The following is a 19118-nucleotide window of genomic DNA, read 5'->3' as shown; positions in this document are numbered from 1 at the left end:
GGGACCAGAAGGGGCTCAGAGCCATGCTCTGCTTTGTAAGGGCAGAGAGGCCAGGCAGGAGCTGTAGAGGCTTGTGTGGGCTGGCTGGCACACCCGGCACCTGTACCTGATAGAAAGCCTGGGTGAAGGTGGGCACGTTGTCGTTCACATCCTCCACGAGGACGGTGAGGTTGGCCTCGGTCTCGTGGCGCGTGTCGGAGGCGCGCAGGGTCAGCGTGTAGCGGCTGCGCTGCTCGCGGTCCAGCGGCCCCGTCAGGGACACGTGGCCCCCGTAGCGCAGCACCCCGAAGGTGTCTGCCACGTCCCCCTCCAGCAGCAGCGTGTAGGACAGGGCCGGGCCCGAGTCCACGTCGTTCCCGGTCAGCTGGGCTATCTGGGTGCCCAGCAGCGTGTCTGTGGGAGCAGACACGTGAGTGAGCACACCCAGCCCTGCCCAGCATACCTGGCTCACCTGGTGGGAAACCGGCTCAGTCCAGAGCCTGAGCACCAGGAAGAGGGGAAGATGCCATGGGAGAGGGGGATGAGGGCGGAAGACGAAGGTCTCAGGAGCTTGGCAGGACAGGTGGAGGTATGGCATGGGCACAGGGCATACTGGCTGGGGACGGTGAGCAGGCAGGGCAGTGTCTGCAGCCAGAGTCCCAGACATGGGGCAGGGGTCAGGCTGCTCCCTCAGGACACAGCAGCAGCACAAGGGTTGTGCTTGAGAGCTCGGGGGGCTTCAGTAGGTCAGTGTGACCCAGCTCCTGACAGGGACTGGCCTGGCCTCCCTGGGGCTCCTCCCCACCCCATGGCACCCCAGCTCTGGCCCCCAGTGCTCCGGCACTCACTCTCGGGGACATGGATCTCCCAGGGCACCGGGATGGTGGGGCTGTTGTCGTTGATGTCCATCACCACCACGGTCAGCGTGGCCGAGCCCATCAGCGGGGGTGTTCCTCGGTCCATCGCTGTCACCACCAGGCTGTGGGCAGGCATGAGGTCAGATGTGTGTCCACACATGTGAGGGAGCACCTCACCCGTGTACTGGGATATGCACTGCACACCTGCATCACACCTGGGACATGAACTGCAGGTGTGCACAGGGCTGGAGAGTGTGTGTGTGTGGAGAGAAATGCACAGCGGCTCAGACCCTGGTGTGATGGATCTGTGCAGGGCATCCTCTGGAGGTGTTTAGGGAAAGACTGCATGCAGCACTCAGTGCTCCAGTCTAGCTGAGAAGGTGCTGACCAGTCACAGGCTGGACTCGGCAATCTCAGATGTCTTTTCCAACCTCAGTGGTTCCGTGATTTGGAGAGCACACGTGGGGCAGTGGGTTTGGTACATGGAGAGCACGGTGGGGCACAGCAGCAAGATTTTGCACACCTAAGGCATGTGTTGAAGTCTGGAAGGTGTGTGGGCGCAGGCAGAGCACCTTGTGGGGTGCAGGCAGGGGTCTGGGGCTCTCTGGCTGCTGGGGAACACCTGGAGCCTCTCTGGCATGGTGAGGGATGTGTGGATGGAAGAATACCCCAGACTCCCCCCACGGGGAAGAGGGCAGAGGAACCCCCAGCCATGGGGCACCTGTGGAGGGGGAGAACACAAACTGGGGGTCCTCATCGGAGCAAGGTGTGTGGGGAAGGGCAGGAGAAGCCTCAGATTCATGGCAGGGTGTTTGCCAGCATGTCACATACGTGTGGATGGACATGTCCAGAGCGTGCACATATGGCGAGGGGCCCAGAGGACCTGTCTGGATGCAAGGGGACATCTGGGGGGGACAGTGCAGGGGTCTGGAGCCATGTGGCAGGATACAAGGGTCCCGTACTTGGAAGTGGAAGAAATTGAGCAGATGCAGTGCGGATTAAGGAGGCAGGAAGGGGAATGGATGAACCTAGGGCCCTCTCACAATCTCCTCAGCTCTGTAGAGACCTGACTGAGCTGTGTGTGGGCTCATCTTGGCCATCTGGCTCCTGTGTCCTTCACTCCCACTGACCCTCAGCTGTGCTGCCTGACAGAGCCATTTCACAGCCAGGCTGGGGCAGCTTTGGGGGCACCAAGAACAGTGTTCCCCATGCCCTGGGGCTGTGCTCCACAGCTCTGTCCCTGTCCTGGCCTCCCCCAGCTTGGCTGCACTCACCGCGTCTGGGACCAGATCTCTCTGTCCAGGATGGCAGCAGTGGTAACGGTGCCAGTCTGAGGGTCAATGTGGTACAAGCCCGGCATTGGCAGGGACTGGTTGATGGCATAAGTCACCTGCCCATTCGCTCCCTGGTCCAGGTCATCCGCCAGCACCTGCAAAGCCACATGAGATGCAGCTGTGGAGCCCCTGAGGCAGGACTTGTGTGCTGGTGCCAGCCCCAGGCCCATGCAGCCCCCATCCCATAACCCCAGCCAGGCCAGGGCTCAGGTGTCCCTGTTTGTGCCCTGCCATACCTGGATGACAGGTGAGTCGTAGCCCTGTGACTCCCAGATGAATGCCACGTAGTTCTGCAGCTGGAAGCGGGGCAGGTTGTCGTTCACATCCTGGAGGTTGAGGTTGATGGCCATAAAGCCAAAGGAAGCTGCAGTCTCTGCCTGGATCACCAGGCGCAGCCGGGGGCTGGCCTCGAAGTCCAGGCTGCTGGAGTCCTGCACTGAGATGGCACCTGCAGGGGAACAGAGGGAAGGGAGAGTGAGGTACCAGCACCATCCATCATCCATCCATCCATCATCCATCCCTAATCCATCCATCCATCCATCCATCCATCCATCCATCCATCCATCCATCCATCCATCCATCCATCATCCATCCATCCATCCATCCATCATCCATCCATCCATCATCCATCCCTAATCCATCCATCCATCCATCCATCCATCCATCCATCCATCCATCCATCCATCCATCATCCATCCATCCATCCATCCATCCATACATCATCCATCCATCCATCCATCCATCCATCCATCCATCCATCCATCCATCATCCATCCATCCATCCATCCATCATCCATCCATCCATCCATCCATCCATCCATCCATCCATCCATCCATCATCCATACATCATCCATACATCCATCCATCATCCATCCATCCATCCCTAATCCATCCATCCCTAATCCATCCATCCATCCATCCATCCATCATCCATCCATCCATCCATCCATCATCCATCCATCCATCCATCCATCCATCCATCCATCCATCCCCAGGGATGAGGCAGCCACAGCTTCTCTGGGCAACCTGTGCCAGAGCCTCACCACCCTCACAGGGAAGAATGTCTTCCCGAAATCCCATCTAACCCTGCTCTCTGAGGTTTTGGGAAAAGGTCTCATTGTGGGGGACCACAACTGCACTGGGAGCAGTGCTAACAGCCTCTGGTCAGTGACAGTGCAGTGTCCACACTCCAGTACTGACACCTCTCACCGAACTGGTACAGACTGTGGACAGTGCTCCTGTGCCCTGGGGGCCCCGAGCGCTGAGCAGGCATGAGCAGAGCTCCCCAGGTGTTCCTGGAGCCGTACCTGAGCTGGGCTGGATCAGGAAGGTGTTCCTCTCGTTGCCACTGACGATGCTGTAGGTGATGTGCCCCGAGGAGCCCCCCGTGTGCACGGCCTGGACACTCGCCACCTCAGTGCCTGGGAGAGCAAAAGGGCATGAAGAGACAGAGCCTGGGAGCACGTGGCAAAGGGTCAGGGTGACGCAGGGCAGCACGTGCTGTACCACTGCTCTGCCTGAGGACACTGGGACAGGGGATGAAGAGCTAAGGTTAATGCTGGGCTGGGAGCCTGGTGTCATGGTGCATATCCACAGCTCCTCAGTGGTCTCACTGTGACCCTGGGGACCTTCTGGGAGCACTTGGGCACCTGTGGCTGCCGACAGTGATCTGAACACACTCAGGCCAGCCCACAGGGACACCACCCTGAACAGCCTGGGCACCACTCAGACCCTGCAGCTCCTTGGGTCTGCCCAAAGCACAACAGGACTTCCCCAGACCCCACAGCGCTCTGTGGTGGCAGTTGCCCACAGCGCTGCTCCCACCTCCCCTTTGCCCAATCCCATTCCATCCCAGCCCTTTCTGGTCGCTGCCCGTGGGTACCTGGGGCGGCATTTTCAGCCAGGGCCACGTCTCTGGTGCTGCGAGGGAAGCGCAGCCCGCGGTAGGGCTCCTCCTGCACGTGGATCACCACCACCCCCGTGGAGGAGAGCGCCGGCTGCCCCAGGTCCATGGCCAGCACGAAGAGCGTGCGCTGGCGCTGGCTGAGGGCGCCCAGGGGCTGCAGCAGCTGGATGTCCCCCGTGTAGGAGTTGATGGCGAAGGCGGAGCTGGGGCTGGCAAAGCGGTACAGGATGGAGGCGTTGGCGCCCGCGTCCCGGTCCTCAGCCCTCATGGTGGCCACCACCTGCTTGAGGGGCGTGTGGCGGGACAGGTTGACGGTGAGCGGGCTGTGCAGGAAGGCCGGCACGTGGTCGTTGACGTCCCGCACCACGACGGTGACGCGCACGGCGGCGCTGCGGGGCTCCCAGGGCGCCGCGTCCACCGCCGTGGCCAGGAAGCTGTAGCTGGGCTGGCGCTCCCGGTCCAGGGCCTGCGCGCTGCGGAGCCGCCCGCTCTGCGGCTCCACCTGGAACATGCCCAGCGACTCGTTGCCCAGGTAGTAGGAGACCTGCCCATTGGTGCCCTCATCCGGGTCCTCGGCCGCCAGCTGCAGCACCAGGGCGCCGACCGGCAAGTCCTCTGGCACCTCCACCGTGTAGCTGGCCTGAGCAAAGCTGGGGGCATTGTCATTGAGGTCCAACACCTGCACGGTCACCAACATGGTGGCACTGCGTGGCGGGGAGCCGTGGTCCTGCACCACTACAGTGAGGCTGTAGGAAGCAATTTGCTCTCGGTCGAGGGCATGTGCAGTGGAGAGGACACCAGAGACGGGGTCTAGGCTGAAATCCTGCCCAGGGTCTCCACCTAAAAGAGAAAGGGGGGAGCAACAATGCAGCATGCCTGTAAGTGGAATGAGAAAGGCCCCGGAGAGCATGGAGCCCAGCACCACGGGATCTGGCAGGGTGGGTAAAGTGAGCCCCAGTGGGAGCAGACTCCTTGGGCTAGCTCCATATGAAGAACTGACTCTAACCACTCACAGGCTACTGCTGCTGCCATGGCGAGTTGCCAGGCAGCCTGTGGCAGGATACAGCAAAAATCTGACTTGATAACCTGTGAATTAACAGGTCAGAGCAGCCAGGAGAGGTGTGGAACTGTTCTAAGCCTGGGGAATTATCCACAAGCCTGGGGAATGAGCAGTGCAGCCTGTCCAGATCTCAGGATGCTTTTCACTGGGGACAGAGCGCTGAGAGATGACAGCAATGCCGTGCAGTTTGCAGCAGGAGAGAGCTGCCATGGAATGGGACTGCTGCAGTTGATGTCCCCAGACCCAGGGGAGCCCAGGGAGAAGTCCCTGCCCAGTCCCACGCTCCCAGTGCATCTCACCTGCCACCCGGTACTCCAGGCGTCCGTTCTCCCCACCATCAGGATCAGTGGCCCGCAGGGTGTAGAGTGCCACACGACTCTGGTTCTCAGGAACCTCCACGGAGCAGGACTCCCTCTCCAGGAGGGGTGCATGGTCATTCTCATCCCCCACGGTGACCCACACCGTGGCCTTGGTGAGGCTGGGCGGCAGGCCGGCGTCCTGCGCATAGACTGCAGGACAGCGAGAGCACCAGAGGCTGACTGGGAGCTGCAGCCATAGAGCCCGTGTGCCAACACCCAGGCACCCACAGGGGCAGCCAGGCATGTGAGCATCAGCGTTCCTGCAGCCCCAAACCGCCCCACAGCCCTGCTGTGCCCCACAGCCCCTCCTCCCTCCCTCCCTCCCTCCCCATGGCCTGCCCCCTGCAACACTCCCCACGCCAGCAGCAGCAGAGTCCCTGTGTGCCCCCCCGACCCCTGCCCGCTGCCTCCCCTTGCTTACCTGTCAGCACGTGCTGCTCCTGCTCCTCCCGGTCCAGGGAACGCGTGGTGACAATGAGCCCCGTCTGTGGGTGGATGGAGAAGGGCCCCCCCGAGAGACCCCCATAGGACACCTGCCCGTTGGCACCTGCGGGCACAAGGGTGCTCTGAAGGCAGCCCAGCAGCAGCCCCAGCGCCTTGTTGGGCTCCTGCACCTCCCGGATCTCATCTGGGGAGGGTGGGCTGGCTCCCTGGTGGCACAGGTGTGCGTGGGGTCCCAGCCTAACCCAGCTGCTGGCAGGCCAAGGAGAGCCCACAGAACAAAGGCCACGGGCCAGGGGACCAGAGGGAACCACAGGTTCCACTCCCACCCTCTCCCAGGATTCAGCCCACCTCCCACCTCCAGGCCAGGTGCTGGTCCTTCCCTCTGGTCAGCCAGGCTCTCCAGACTGGCAGAAGGGAGCAGGGCATGCCCGGGCCTGGGGCTGCATTTCCAGACAGGCCCTGTCCGAACTGGGCAGCTGACCCTGGCCTGCGTCCTCACCCAGATCGCGGTCCGTGGCCAGCACCTGCAGCACCGGGCTGCCGGCCGGCAGGTTCTCCATGATGTGGGCCTGGTACTCGGGTTTCTCAAAGACAGGAGCCTCGTCGTTGACGTCCAGCACCAGCACGGACAGCAGCTGTGTGGCCGAGAGCCGTGGGAAGCCGTGGTCCGTGGCCACCACCGTCAGGTTGTGCTGGGCCACCTCCTCCCGGTTCAGGGCCCGCACGATGGAGAGGGCACCTGAGGGCACAGGAGAGGGCAAGCTGGCACCAGGGGCACCGGGCACTATGCCTCGGGACTACTGTGGGCTGCAGGACAGATGGCTTTCAGGAGACAGCAGCACTGTGCCAACCAGATGCTGTGCTTGGCACTCCCTGCACCCCCAGTCTCCCTCCGGGGGCTCCCCAGCCCACACCCTCCATGTTCCCACACACCGTGCAATGTCCTCATGTATCCCTGCACCCTCCTCAGCCACCGGCTCTCAGGATCCCTGCACCACCTCTGCACCCTCCATGTTTCCACACACCGTGCAATGTCCTCATGTACCCCTGCACCCTCCTCAGCCTCTGGTTCCCAGGATCCCTGCCATCACTCTGCACGCTCCCAGCCCTCACCAGTGCTGGGGTTCAGGTGGAAGCGGCCATCAGCGTTGCCTGCTCGCAGGGAGTAGCTCACGCGGCCGTTCTCTCCCAGGTCGCTGTCCTGGGCCACCACGTGCAGCGCCACGAAGCCTGTGGGCTGGTCCTCCATGACGCTGACGGCGGCCGGCGAGAGGAAGACGGGCGCGTTGTCGTTCTCGTCGGTGACGAACACGCGGGCGGTGACGGCGGCCGAGCGGCGCTGGCTGACGTTGCGGGCCTGGTCCGTGGCCTCCACCACCAGCAGGAAGGCGGCGGTGGCCTCGCGGTCGAGGCCCTGGCGCAGGCTGAGCTGCCCCGAGCGGCCGTCCAGCTGGAAGGGGGCTCCGGGCGGCTCCAGGTGCAGCAGGGCATAGCGCACCTGGCTGTTGGGGCCCACCCCATCCCCGTCCAGCGCCTGGAAGGTGAAGATGGAGGAGCCAGCCTGGGCGTTCTCAGGCACCACAATGGTAATGGGGTCTTCGGGGAAGGTGGGGGCCTGGTCATTGCAGTCCTGCACGTGGATGTGGACCAGCACCAACCTGCTGGAGGGATAGCCGTGCTGCGTGTCCTCAGCACTCACCTGGAGCACGTGCCGTGCCCCGGCCTCATAGTCCAGCTCACGGGCAGCGTAAATCTCCCCTGTCACACTGTCAACCACAAAGGTGCCGTCCCCACCGCCTCCTACCACCGTGTAGGTCAGCTGTCCTCGGGCAGGGGCGTCCGGGGGGGCCACTGAACCAATCACAGACCCTGGCTTGACCCCCTCGAGGGGATGCAGGGTCAGCACGGTGGCATCAGGCCGGGGCAGCACGCGGGAGGATGGCAACACCTGTGAGGAGAGAAGGAGTGAGGGGCGCGCAGGGGGGCTGTGTGCCAGGGCACACAGATAGAACACAGGAGGGTCCCTCTGCTCCTCTGAACACACTCTACATGTGAGGGTGCCTGAGCCCTGGCACTGGCTGCCCACAGGTGGTGGAGCCCCCAGCCTTGGAGACAGCCAGAAACCACCAGGCAGCCCCATGTGAGCAGGGGGCTGGAGAAGGTGACCCTCACAGGTGCCTTCCCTCAGCCCCTCTCGGGCTCTGTGCCTGGGTCCGATCCTGCAAAGTCAGTGGACAGCAGCAGAAACAATTCTGCAAACATAAGCAAGAGTGAATGAGAGGTCACGCTCATCCTGATGGGAGGCACAGAAAGAGAACCCAGTATGACCCCAAGATAAATAAACACCATCACTAGTTTTATTAGAGGTACTGGAGTTAATTTGGGCATGAGGTGCACTTGCAGATGGGAGAGAGGATGCTGCAAAGGCCACCACAGCATGACCTGAAGGGAAAACCCACTGAAGAAGCACATTCCTGTCAAGGAGCTGAGGAAAACGGCAGTAACAACAAACCTGTCAGCCCAGAGGGGACCAAACCCAGTGACTGTCCAGCAAATATCTATTACAGGGATGCCAACAGCATGGTGGGGATGGCCAGCCTAGCCTCAGTGCTCTGGAGGCTGCAGAACAGCTCTGATGGCAAGAACAGTTACAGACATAGTGTAATGAGGAAATGGTACAAAACATGCTGCTGGTGGCTGAAGGCAGCTGTGGCAGGCTAACACCAGGCTCTGCTCAAGGGAACGTGGTGTATCAGACCCACCTGGACTAGAACTCAGCTCTGGAGCTCCCACACTAGCGAGGGACAGGCACAGAGTGGGGACGCTGTGTGACAAAGGAGTGAGAGACCAGCTGGCTCAAGGGAGCAATGGGCAATGGCTGGAGGTGGCACAGCAAGGACACTGAAATGGCCTTGGCAATTGCAAGGACACGGAGGAGAAGATGTGAAACAATGTTCAGTGGGAGTGCTTTGGTGAGGGGAACCAGAGCCTCTGCTGTAAAAGGAAGCTCATTACTAACTGTAAAGAAAGGATGTAGCTGTGTGGGCAGCAGCAGGCAGGGAGTACCAAAGCGACACAGATATGAGGGGCACCCTGCAGGTCAGAATAAACACCCTGCAGGTCAGAACACTGGTTTCAGCAGACCGTGGGAAGAGTGGAAGTCTCTGTGCAGGGAACCTCTGTGCAGGGTATCTAGGACAGGGTCAGCTGTCTAAAGCCTGGAGAAGGCAGAACTGCAATTGTCAGTTCTCTGGACATGAGAACAGGTGCAGGGTCATGCCTTCCCATCCAGGCTCTCCCTGTGGATTTTAGGGCTGGATCAGCAGCTGAGCAGGAGCTCAGGGGGGCTGCCAGGCATGGGTGGTGTGCTCCAAGAGCCGAGTGCTGTGCAGGCGGCACGGGGACAAGCGGAGGGGGCGTGCGGGGCCGGAGGGGCTGTACCTGCACGCGGACGATGGCTGTCGTGCTGCGGGGCGCTGTGCCGCGGTCGCTGGCCATCACGGTGAACAGGTACTCGGCGCGTTCCGCCCGCCGCAGCACCGCCGCCGTGCGCAGCTCGCCCGTGGCCACGTGCAGGCTGAACCGCTCTGCCCAGGCCCCTGCGGACACAGGGCAGCGTGGCACGGGCAGCACGGGCAGGGTGCCAGGCAGGGAGCGTGCTGGGGGATGCCGGCAGCGGGCACCATCGCCCGGGGGACGGCTGCCGGGCAGAGGTGTGCTGCTGCCGGGCAGGGCAGGGTGGGTTTGCTGCTCTGCAGCTCGTACCTATCAGCGAGTAGGTGATGGTCCCGTTCTCCCCCTCGTCAGGGTCCTTGGCCTGCAGGGAGGCGACCAGGAGTCCCGATGGCTTCTCCTCCAGCACCTGCAGCACAGCACAGGGAGCAGTTGAGTGGCACAGGGAACCGCTCAGACCACCCCACTGCCCCCAAGCATTGGCATGACTCAATGAGCTCTGCACCAGCCCTACACCTTCCCCACAACACAGACCCCCACAGCACCCACAGTCTGTGCTGAGGCTGGGAACACAGAGGAGCCCACGGCAATTGGCCAGGGAGGTCCTGCCTGACCAGCCCTCCTCCCCTTGTGCCCCGTTTAACAGCCCACTGGGCAGGCTGGGGGCACACGGAGGAGGGCACTGCTTCACCCTCTACACCCAGAGCCTCTGCAGGCAGGGCTCCACAGCAGCCCTGCTCCTCCCTGCCCCACAGACACCTTCAGCTGGAAATGCCCATGGTGAGCCCTGACAGCCCAGCGCCAGCCTCCCTGCCCACAGCCAGGGATCTCCTCAGCTCCCACAGTTAGCCAGGGAGGTTTCCCACCGCTGGAAGGGCAGCTGGCAGATCTTCTGGGGCTCAGGTACCCCAGCCTGGGCCTTTCCTCTTCTCTCCCTTGTTCCTGGGTAGCACTGCCTGTGTGTTGGTACTTCAGACCCCCAATTTATGCCAGTGCAGCACAAGACCATTGAGACATCAATCACACTTGCTCAGATAACCTTGCGTCCTCAGGGGAGCTACCTCCATTGCCACTGAGACCACACATTGCAGCACTGCACCCCTTTTCTGGATAGCTGTGGAGCTGGATGCACCCCATCAGTGTCCCCCAGCCCCTGTCAGGTTTGGGACCCTCCTCAGCAAACACGCCTGTGCTGTGCCTGGGACACAGCCCTGTCCCCCCTCCAGCACACACGCTGGTGGAACAGGATTCCCACTGGGCACAGGCTCTGCTGCTCCTTCCACCCCAGCAGAGGCCAAATTCCCACCTCGAGGGGACAGACCTCGCATTCCCAGCCCACCAGCACATCTTGTGGCAGAGACCACCCTCCCAGACCCAGCTGTGCAGGGCGATCTGTGCCACTTAATGCCTTTAGGAAAGGGACAAGTGGAATCCAAGCACGGCTCTGGAGAAGAGGGCGCAGGTTTCTGGGCAGAGGGTGAGGGCCAGAGCTATTGTCCAAGCTGCTGGCACTGAGCTGAAGCCCTGGGAGGGGAGACCAGAGGAGCTGGACTCGCTCAGCCAGGCCAGGCAGTGCTGGGACTGTGCTCTGTAAACACTGCGAGAGGGAGGGAAATTCCAGCGAGAGAGGACAGCTTTTTAAGCAAAAACACAATATTGGCACAAGAACAAATGAGTACAAAATGGTCAGAAATTAGTTTAGGCTGGAAATGAAGAGATGTTTTCTAGTACCAGATCAAGGAATCTGGAACAGCCTTTCGCAGCAGTGATGGAGGCACAGACCTAAATATAGCCTGGCCCTTGATGAAAGGAAGGTCTGCATGGACACCTCGATGTGAGGCCACCCTTCAGAGGCCCCTTCCAACTCTCCCTGCCACAGTGGGGCAACATCCGCCCCACTGCCCCCAAGCCAGACTTGAGAGGCCCCTGCTCCTCCTCTCCCTTCCAGGAGGAGCCAGAGCCCTTTGGGAGAAGCCCTTGAGCACAGCACCCTGCTCGGACACGCCAGAGGAGCCACAGAGCAGCACCCACGTGTACCAGTGCCAGCCCAGTCACACAGACAGGAGCATGCAGCATGGCAGGGGCCTTGCCCATGCATGCTGGCAAGACAGAGGCCCTGTGGGCATAGCTGGGTCTGCCCACCCTCCCCAAAGGCTGGTCCAGCTTGCAGAGCCCTTCTGGGCACCAGCACAGCTCCGGCAGGGCTGGCAGTGGATGCAGAAATGCGAGGAACATGGCACGTATGGAACAATCCTCCTGTGAGCTTCCCCGCTCCCAGCCCGCCGTGGCTCAGACACTTCCTGAGCCACAGATCATCCTATTTGTGCTCATCAGCCTTTGATGGATTTTTTTCCTTTCCATGAATTCATCTAGTTTTGAACCCATGCAACTCTGGACAATGATTTCACAATTTAATTACATTCTGCATGAAGAAATGCTGCCTGTGTTTATTTTAAACCTGCTGCCTGGTCAGTTCTTATGGAGCTGCCCAGCCTTCTGTTATGGAAAAAGCAACTTCTCATTTCCCCATGACTCTGTGCACACCTTTGTGATATTCCTGCAGCTTTGTCCATGCCCAAGAATGTTTTATTCCTGCTTGGAGCCATTATCTGCCAGAGATCCCATTAACATCCTTTTCTAAACAGTTTCTATCACTTCTGCTCACTTAGGGAATGGAACCAGACAGAGAGTGTGGGCAGAATCTGAGCTGTGGGTGATGATATTTTCTTTCATTCTCTGTTTCTTGTCTAACTAAACTCAACGTTTGATTTGTTTTTTGCCTGCCCCGAGCCTGGAGTGGCACACTCACAAAGCTCCAGGCTGAAGCAGCCAGCTCAGAACCCACCCTACGTGCCATCTGTGCTGCTTTCCAGCAGTTTGCTTAGCAGCAGTGACCTCATGTGCCATCCTCCTCCCTGACCCAGCAGTGGAACCTGATCCTCCCACAGCTCTTCACAGGGAGCCCCCACCCTGAATGCTGTGAACAGACCAGTGACAGCAACGCATCTTTGGGGGGATACAGCAAAACCCCAGCACCAGGGGCATGCCCTCTGTGAAAACAGGCCCTGTGCTCTCTCCTCTCTCCCAGCAATCATTCCCTGGAGCATCCATCGCTGCAGACCCTTTGCAAGCTCCCCCTGTAGTGCCAGCACATCACCAGAGCTTCACCTCAGCACGCCACAGCTGTGCTCCAGGGTGGACACAGAACCCTCCTCTGCTCTGCCTGAAGAACCCTGACAGGAACGTGCCCTGAGCACGTCTGCAAGAAATCATGGGGTTTGTGTTATCATCCAGTTTCACTTCTTCCTCCCAGCCTCTTCTACATCCAAAACATGGCTGTTATGGGTCTCCACCCTTCTCTGCCCCTGCTTCCAGCACCTGCAAACCAAAGTGCCCAAACAGGTGTTTTCCCACAGCTGCTGCAGCATTTACCCGCCCTCAGAACCCTGAACCCATCTCAGCCTTGTCCTATCCCCTGAAGGAGGCATCTGCTTTCATGGTCTCTTTGCAGGAGCAGAGCCTTCCCAGGGTCTGGCAGGGCCCTTTCAGCATTGTGTGCCCCCAGACAGTGCAGATCCTGCTGTGTGGGGTGTCACACGTGTCCCCACGAGGGCTCCTGGCAGATGCCAGTGGGGCAATGATCGCAGAGCCCACCCAGGGCTCCCTCAGCCAGGCTGTGCTGGCTACTCCCGGGCCTGCTCTGCTCCCAGAGCCTTGCTCAGAGACAGGGCAAACCCACGGAGCCCCCTTTGCCTCCTCCAGGTCTGGGAGAGGTGCTCACCCCGGCCAAGCCCTGCCAGCAGCTCTGCCTCAGAGCAGGGCCTGCCAGGAGATGGCTGGGCAAGGAATGGTGCACCCCAGGATGGGAAGGGAAGGAATGGTGCACCCCAGGATGGGCTGGCAAGGAATGGTGCACCCCAGGATGGCAAGGGAAGGAATGGTGCACCCCAGGATGGGAAGGGAAGGAATGGTGCACCCTAGGATGGCAAGGGAAGGAATGGTGCACCCTAGGAGGGCAAGGGAAGGAATGGCTGCACCCCAGGATGGGCTGGCAAGCAATGGCTGCACCCCAGGATGGCAAGGGAAGGAATGGTGCACCCCAGGATGGCAAGGGAAGGAATGGCTGCACCCCAGAATGGCAAGGGAAGGAATGGTGCACCCCAGGATGGGAAGGGAAGGAATGGTGCACCCTAGGATGGCAAGGGAAGGAATGGTGCACCCTAGGAGGGCAAGGGAAGGAATGGCTGCACCCCAGGATGGGCTGGCAAGCAATGGCTGCACCCCAGGATGGCAAGGGAAGGAATGGTGCACCCCAGGATGGCAAGGGAAGGAATGGCTGCACCCCAGAATGGCAAGGGAAGGAATGGTGCACCCCAGGATGGCAAGGGAAGGAATGGTGCACCCCAGGATGGCAAGGGAAGGAATGGCTGCACCCCAGAATGGCAAGGGAAGGAATGGTGCACCCCAGGAGATGGCTGGGCAAGGAATGGTGCACCCCAGGATGGGCTGGCAAGGAATGGTGCACCCCAGGATGGCAAGGGAAGGAATGGTGCACCCCAGGATGGGCTGGCAAGGAATGGTGCACCCTAGGATGGGAAGGGAAGGAATGGTGCACCCTAGGATGGCAAGGGAAGCAGCAATGAACGGGGAAGGCCCGGCTGGAGCAGCAGTGTCCCCAGATCCTGTGTCTCCCAGGTGCCTACCAACACAGTCCTCTCTGCTCTGACCCTTCTGGGGTGCCCAGCTCGGGCAGGACGTGTGGCAGAGCGTGGCTGTCACCATCGTGGTGTTTGTGGACCACCCAGAGCCAGGGGCTTTGAGCACATGGCCTGGCATGCAGCAATGGATGTGCAGAGAGGGCCTGGCTGCCCAGCCGTGGGCTGCCCCTGCTCTGTGCCAGGCCCTGCTGCCCATCCTGCTGCTCTGCTGCTGCCAGTGCCCCTCAGGTGGTGCCACGAGCCCTCGCCGGGGCAGCTCCCCTGCCAGCTCTCCTGAGCAGTCCCCATGCAGCTGGGTCTGCAGCACATGCAGTGCCCAGGGACTGCTGCCACCAGGCTGGGCAGGGAAAGCTTGGCTGGCAGGCACAGCAGATCCACGGAAAACTCTTGTGCGTGCCAAGCCAGCTGGACAGCACCCTGCTCACCACTGTTCACCCTGGCTCTTCTCTGAACCTGCCTCAGGTTCAGGCTCCCTTTGCTGTCCCTCCCTACAGGCACGTGTGAGCCAAGAGCTCCTGCCTGCTGGCCAGTCCCGATTGTGCCAGAGCCCTCCACAGCCCTGCCTGCTCTGCGCACCAGGATTTCTGCCCTGCCCAAGGACATGTCCCTCCTGCCACATCTCAGATTTATCCAACTGTCCTGGCTGCTGCATGGATCCAGCTGGTGCTGCTCATCTCCTACCCTGAAGCTCTCCTGCGTCCCCCTGCCCACCCCCTTTTCCCCAGCAGTGCCCCCACAGCCAGAGGCCACCAGGCCCCATGGGTCCTCCAGCCTGCAGCCCTACCTGCACAGAGAGCTCCTGGCCGCTGCCCACGTGCAGGAAAGCAGGAGCGTTGTCATTCTCGTCCAGCACGGTGACATAGATGGTGCCGGTGGCACTGCGAGGCGGCGCTCCCCCGTCCTGCACAATCACCAGCAGCTGGAAGTTGGACTGCTGCTCCCGGTCCAAGCTGTGCTTGGTGCTGACCTCTCCTGTGAGGGAGAATCCCAGAAGGGTTTGGGTTGGAAGGAACCTTCGAGCCCACCTTGTTCCACCCTGCTGCCACGGGCAGGGACACCTTCCACTATCCCGGGTTGCTCCCAGCCCTATCCAACAGGGCCTTGAATGCTTCCAGGAACGGGGCAGGCACAACAAGTGAGAACACTGACGAGCAGGGACCCAGCTCAGCCCACGAGCTGCATTAGAGCCGAGCCTGTGCTCAGCTGTGTATTCAGCTGTGCTGCTGGAGCCCAGCAGCGCGGGGCAGTAAGGTGAACATTCTGCTGCTGCACTGGCCCGGCTGCCATCACTGCTGCCCTGCCCTGGGCGCTCTCAGCAGACAGCCCCACCTGGGAGGCCGGGAGTGCCTCACCTGTCTGTGCGTGGATCAGAAAGTTGGGGTCGTGCTGGAGCAGGCGGTAGGTGAGCCGGCTGTTCTGCCCGGCGTCGCGGTCGCTGGCCATCACCCTTCCCACGGCGCTGCCGGGAGCCTGGTTCTCAGACACGGTGAAGAAGTAGCGCTCCTCGCTCAGCCGCGGGGGGTTGTCGTTCTCGTCGGTGACGCTGACGCGCACGGTGCTGGTGCCGGTTTTCCGCGCGTCCGCCGCGGCCCCGGCGCCGCCCACGGAGGCCAGCACGGTCAGCACGTACAGGTCCCGCGTCTCCCGGTCCAGGGCGCTCTTGACGTACAGCCAGCCGCTCTCGGGCACGATGCCGAAGCTGGCGGCGTCCCCGTCCGCACGCAGGTGGTAGGTGAGGGCCGCGGGCTCCACATCGTGGGCCAGGGCCCTGACCTGCAGGAAGCGGGTGGAGACGGGGACGCCCTCCTGCACCTCCACGCGGTAGGTGAGAGTGTCGAAGATGGGTCCGTTGTCGTCCTCGGCCTGCACGTGCACCAGCAGCGTGAAGGTGGAGCTGAGCTGGGGAACGCCGCTGTCCCGGGCCGCGATGGCCAGGCTGTAGGCTGAGACGGCCTCGTACTGCAGGGCCCCGAGGAGCCGCACGGCCCCCGAGGCACGCTCCACGACAAAGGTGCCCTCGCCCCCCGAGAGCAGCTCGAAGGCCACCTGCCCATTGGCGCCGCTGTCGCGGTCCTCAGCCTGCAGGGTGTACACCGTAGCGCCGGGCTCCGTGGCCTCCGGCAGCAGGATGGAGTCAGAGGGAGCTGGGAACGCCGGCGCGTTGTCGTTCACGTCTGACACGGAGATCTTCACCCGCGTGTTGCTGTAGGCAGGGGGGGAACCGCTCCGGGCCTGCACGTCCAGCACCAGAACTGCCTGGGACTCGTGATCCAGAGGCAGGCTGGTGCGCAGCTGCCCCGAGGCCGAGTCGATGGAGAAATAGCCATGAGGGTCCCCCGAGGAGATGGAGTAGAAGATGTCATCAGCATGACCTGTGGGCAAGAGGACAGAGACAGAAGGAATGAGGTGCCACCCAGCTTACTGCCTCAGCCCTGGGGTCACAAAACTGTGCTCCAAGGGGCGCAGCAGCACAGTGCCCATGTGCACAGCCCCCCAGGTGTGCTTACACACTTGTGTGAGCACAGGTGCTGAGCCGGGTGCACACTCAGGTGTGAGTGTGTGGAGCTCTCAGAGCAGGGCCGCTCCATGAGGAAGTGTGGTGGATGCTGGACCCCAAGGACGGTGTGGGGACAGGGAAAGTGGCAACATGCAAAAGGGACAAGGCCATACCTGGCGGGTTCTGGGCCTGGACAGCCCCCACAGTGGCGCCCTGTGGCATGTCCTCGGGCACGCTGAAGAAGTACTGAGCTTGCTCAAAGACAGGGGGTGAGACTGTGCCCTCCACGATGCTGATGTTTACCCGGGCATTGGGCTGTGCCTGCAGGCCCCCCCCGTCCTGGGCAGAGATCACCAGCTGCACCAGGGTGTTGGCTTTGCCACTCAGAGACCATGACAGAGAAATGACACCTGAGGAAGAAAGTCATTGATGCGGCATTGTGCTGCACCCCGGGCTCCAGGGCACAGACCAAACCACAAGGTGGAAAAGACAGACCACAAGGGGCAGGAAACAACGTGCATCACAGTGGGAGCCCACCACGGAGGAGCTGGAGTGAATGAGTGGAGCTCTCCCAGCAAAGCCTCCCCAAATCCTCCGCACTTTGTCTTACAGCCAGCTCTGAGTTTAGTGGTGGTACAGGCTGTGGGGCATGAGCCAGAAGGCAGGTCTTGGGAGAGGGAAAGGCAGGGAGAAGGCTTCCAATCTGGGGCACAGGGTGAGTGTCATAACACAGCAAGCAGGCCTGGGCTGGCAGACAGGGTCTGGGAGGGGATATACAAGTGAAGGACCATAGTTGATAGGCCTTACAAAGGAGGTGGCCCTGCATTAGGGGGTCTGGTAGGGCTTGTCGCCCTCCCAGTCACCTGCTGGGAATTGAGAAGCAGTGTGCAGATTCCCCAATGCACCTTTCTGTCCTGCTGAGAGTCCCTGGCATCACATACCCATGCACCCACTTCCCCAGCAGAAACTGCTCTGGCTTTCACCAGATGCAGCCAATGAGAACAGTGGGATCAAGAGTGACAGAGTTATAGAGGAGAGTTAACTGAGCTGGAGAAGAGGGGACTGGCGGGGACAAGAAAGGAAGCAGGATACAGCTTGATCATACAGCTGTGTCATCAGCACACAAGAGGAAGGGCACAGTGAGTCGGAGATGGGGAATGGGGAGAAGAAGGTAGACAGGACAAATGAGGAACACAACAGGGAGCAGTAACAAAAAGTCAGGGACTGAGTCTGGGAAGGGGTTACCAGAGGCTAAGGAAGTTTAGCAGGGAAGGATGTGGCAGGGAGAGGAAGAGACGTACTCTGGAGACAGGCTGCACTGCTGAGGTGGCCAAGCAGGGACACTCAGGCTGGTTTTCAGGATACCTCCCACATCGCAGCGCACCAACGGCTGCCTGCCCTGGCTGCCCGAGGGCTCACCTGTGTCCTTGTTGAGGGAGAAGAGCGGGGGCGAGTTTCCCCGGACGATGCGGTACGTCACCCTGCCGTTGAGGCCCTCGTCCTTGTCGTGGGCAGCGACGCGCAGCACGGCCGTGCCCGGCATGCTCTGCGTGCTGATGCTGGCGGCGTACTCCAGCGGGTAGAACACCGGCCGGTTGTCGTTGGTGTCCTCCAGGAACACCTTCACGTACACCATGGAGTTCAGGCCGCCCTGCGGAGGCACGGGGTCAGGGACAGCCGAGGACAGCAGCACCCGGCACAGGGCTGGCTCAGCAGCACTGCGCGCGCGGCCTCGGCAGCACTCACCCCGTCCACCGCAGTGATGGTGAAGTCGTAGGCAGCCGTGCCCTCATCGCGGTCCAGGGGCTGCACCGTGCACAGCTGCCCCGAGTGCTTGTCAATGCTGAACTGCGTGGGGGTGACGCTGCCGATGCCAGAGCCGATGGAGTAGGAAAGGGAGCCGAACGCACCGCTGTCTGCGTCTGTGGCTGTCACCTGTGCGAGGGAAGGCACCACCTGAACAGAACAGCACCAGCCAGAGCCCGCCCAGCCCCACCACCACGCCCCAGTGCCACCTTGTGCTCCATGGCACAGCCACCATGCCACCCTCAGAGCTGGCCATCACAACGCAGCGCGACAGCAACTGTGGCTCTTGTCCCAGACCGGCCACTGCTTTTCTGCAGGACATGCAGCACTGCAGCAGCAGCAGCCCCAGCACCTCTATTCCTTCTTGTCTGCAAAGACACTCAGGATGGGACAGGAAGAAAGTCACCCCCCTGTCACCACGGCCCTGGCTCTGTCCTGCTCTCCGGACTCTGTGTCTAGCAGCCCCAGACAGGGCATGAGGATGGAGGGTGGCACTGCCCTGTGACAGTCCAGTCTCACGCTGCCTGCAGCACAAGAAGTGCACCCACTATGACAGACGTGGCAGGAGGAGGAATGCTGCTCCCTGCCTGCCCTCCCCAGCTCCTCCTTCGGGCTCCCACAGAGCTCAGGCCAGCAGAAACCAACTCCTGACTCCACATCCCTGCCCACAGCTCCTCCACCAGCTGGGAACTCCAGGGAGAGCA

At 61.3% G+C, this 19118-nt stretch overlaps 1 protein-coding gene across 1 annotated transcript in view; it reads right to left on the bottom strand.

Annotated features, from left to right (window-relative positions):
* Nucleotides 1–19118, bottom strand: part of DCHS1 (dachsous cadherin-related 1) — a 45301-nt gene that overhangs the window by 5676 nt on the left and 20507 nt on the right. Inside the window, exons 3-19 of the mRNA XM_063179723.1 lie at nt 18355–18543; nt 18028–18259; nt 16782–17018; nt 15464–16483; nt 14896–15083; nt 9706–9802; nt 9382–9539; nt 7054–7888; nt 6440–6679; nt 5918–6043; nt 5437–5646; nt 4054–4917; nt 3479–3592; nt 2407–2618; nt 2111–2265; nt 828–958; nt 107–393 (exon numbers count right to left, since the gene is read on the bottom strand). Coding sequence (XP_063035793.1) covers nt 107–393; nt 828–958; nt 2111–2265; nt 2407–2618; nt 3479–3592; nt 4054–4917; nt 5437–5646; nt 5918–6043; nt 6440–6679; nt 7054–7888; nt 9382–9539; nt 9706–9802; nt 14896–15083; nt 15464–16483; nt 16782–17018; nt 18028–18259; nt 18355–18543 — 5295 coding nt within the window. The remainder of the gene's footprint in view (nt 1–106; nt 394–827; nt 959–2110; nt 2266–2406; nt 2619–3478; nt 3593–4053; nt 4918–5436; nt 5647–5917; nt 6044–6439; nt 6680–7053; nt 7889–9381; nt 9540–9705; nt 9803–14895; nt 15084–15463; nt 16484–16781; nt 17019–18027; nt 18260–18354; nt 18544–19118) is intronic.

The sequence above is a fragment of the Melospiza melodia genome, chromosome 2, assembly GCF_035770615.1.
Source record: "Melospiza melodia melodia isolate bMelMel2 chromosome 2, bMelMel2.pri, whole genome shotgun sequence".
NCBI classification, from domain to species: Eukaryota; Metazoa; Chordata; class Aves; order Passeriformes; family Passerellidae; genus Melospiza; species Melospiza melodia.
This window is presented reverse-complemented; position numbering and strand designations above follow the sequence as displayed.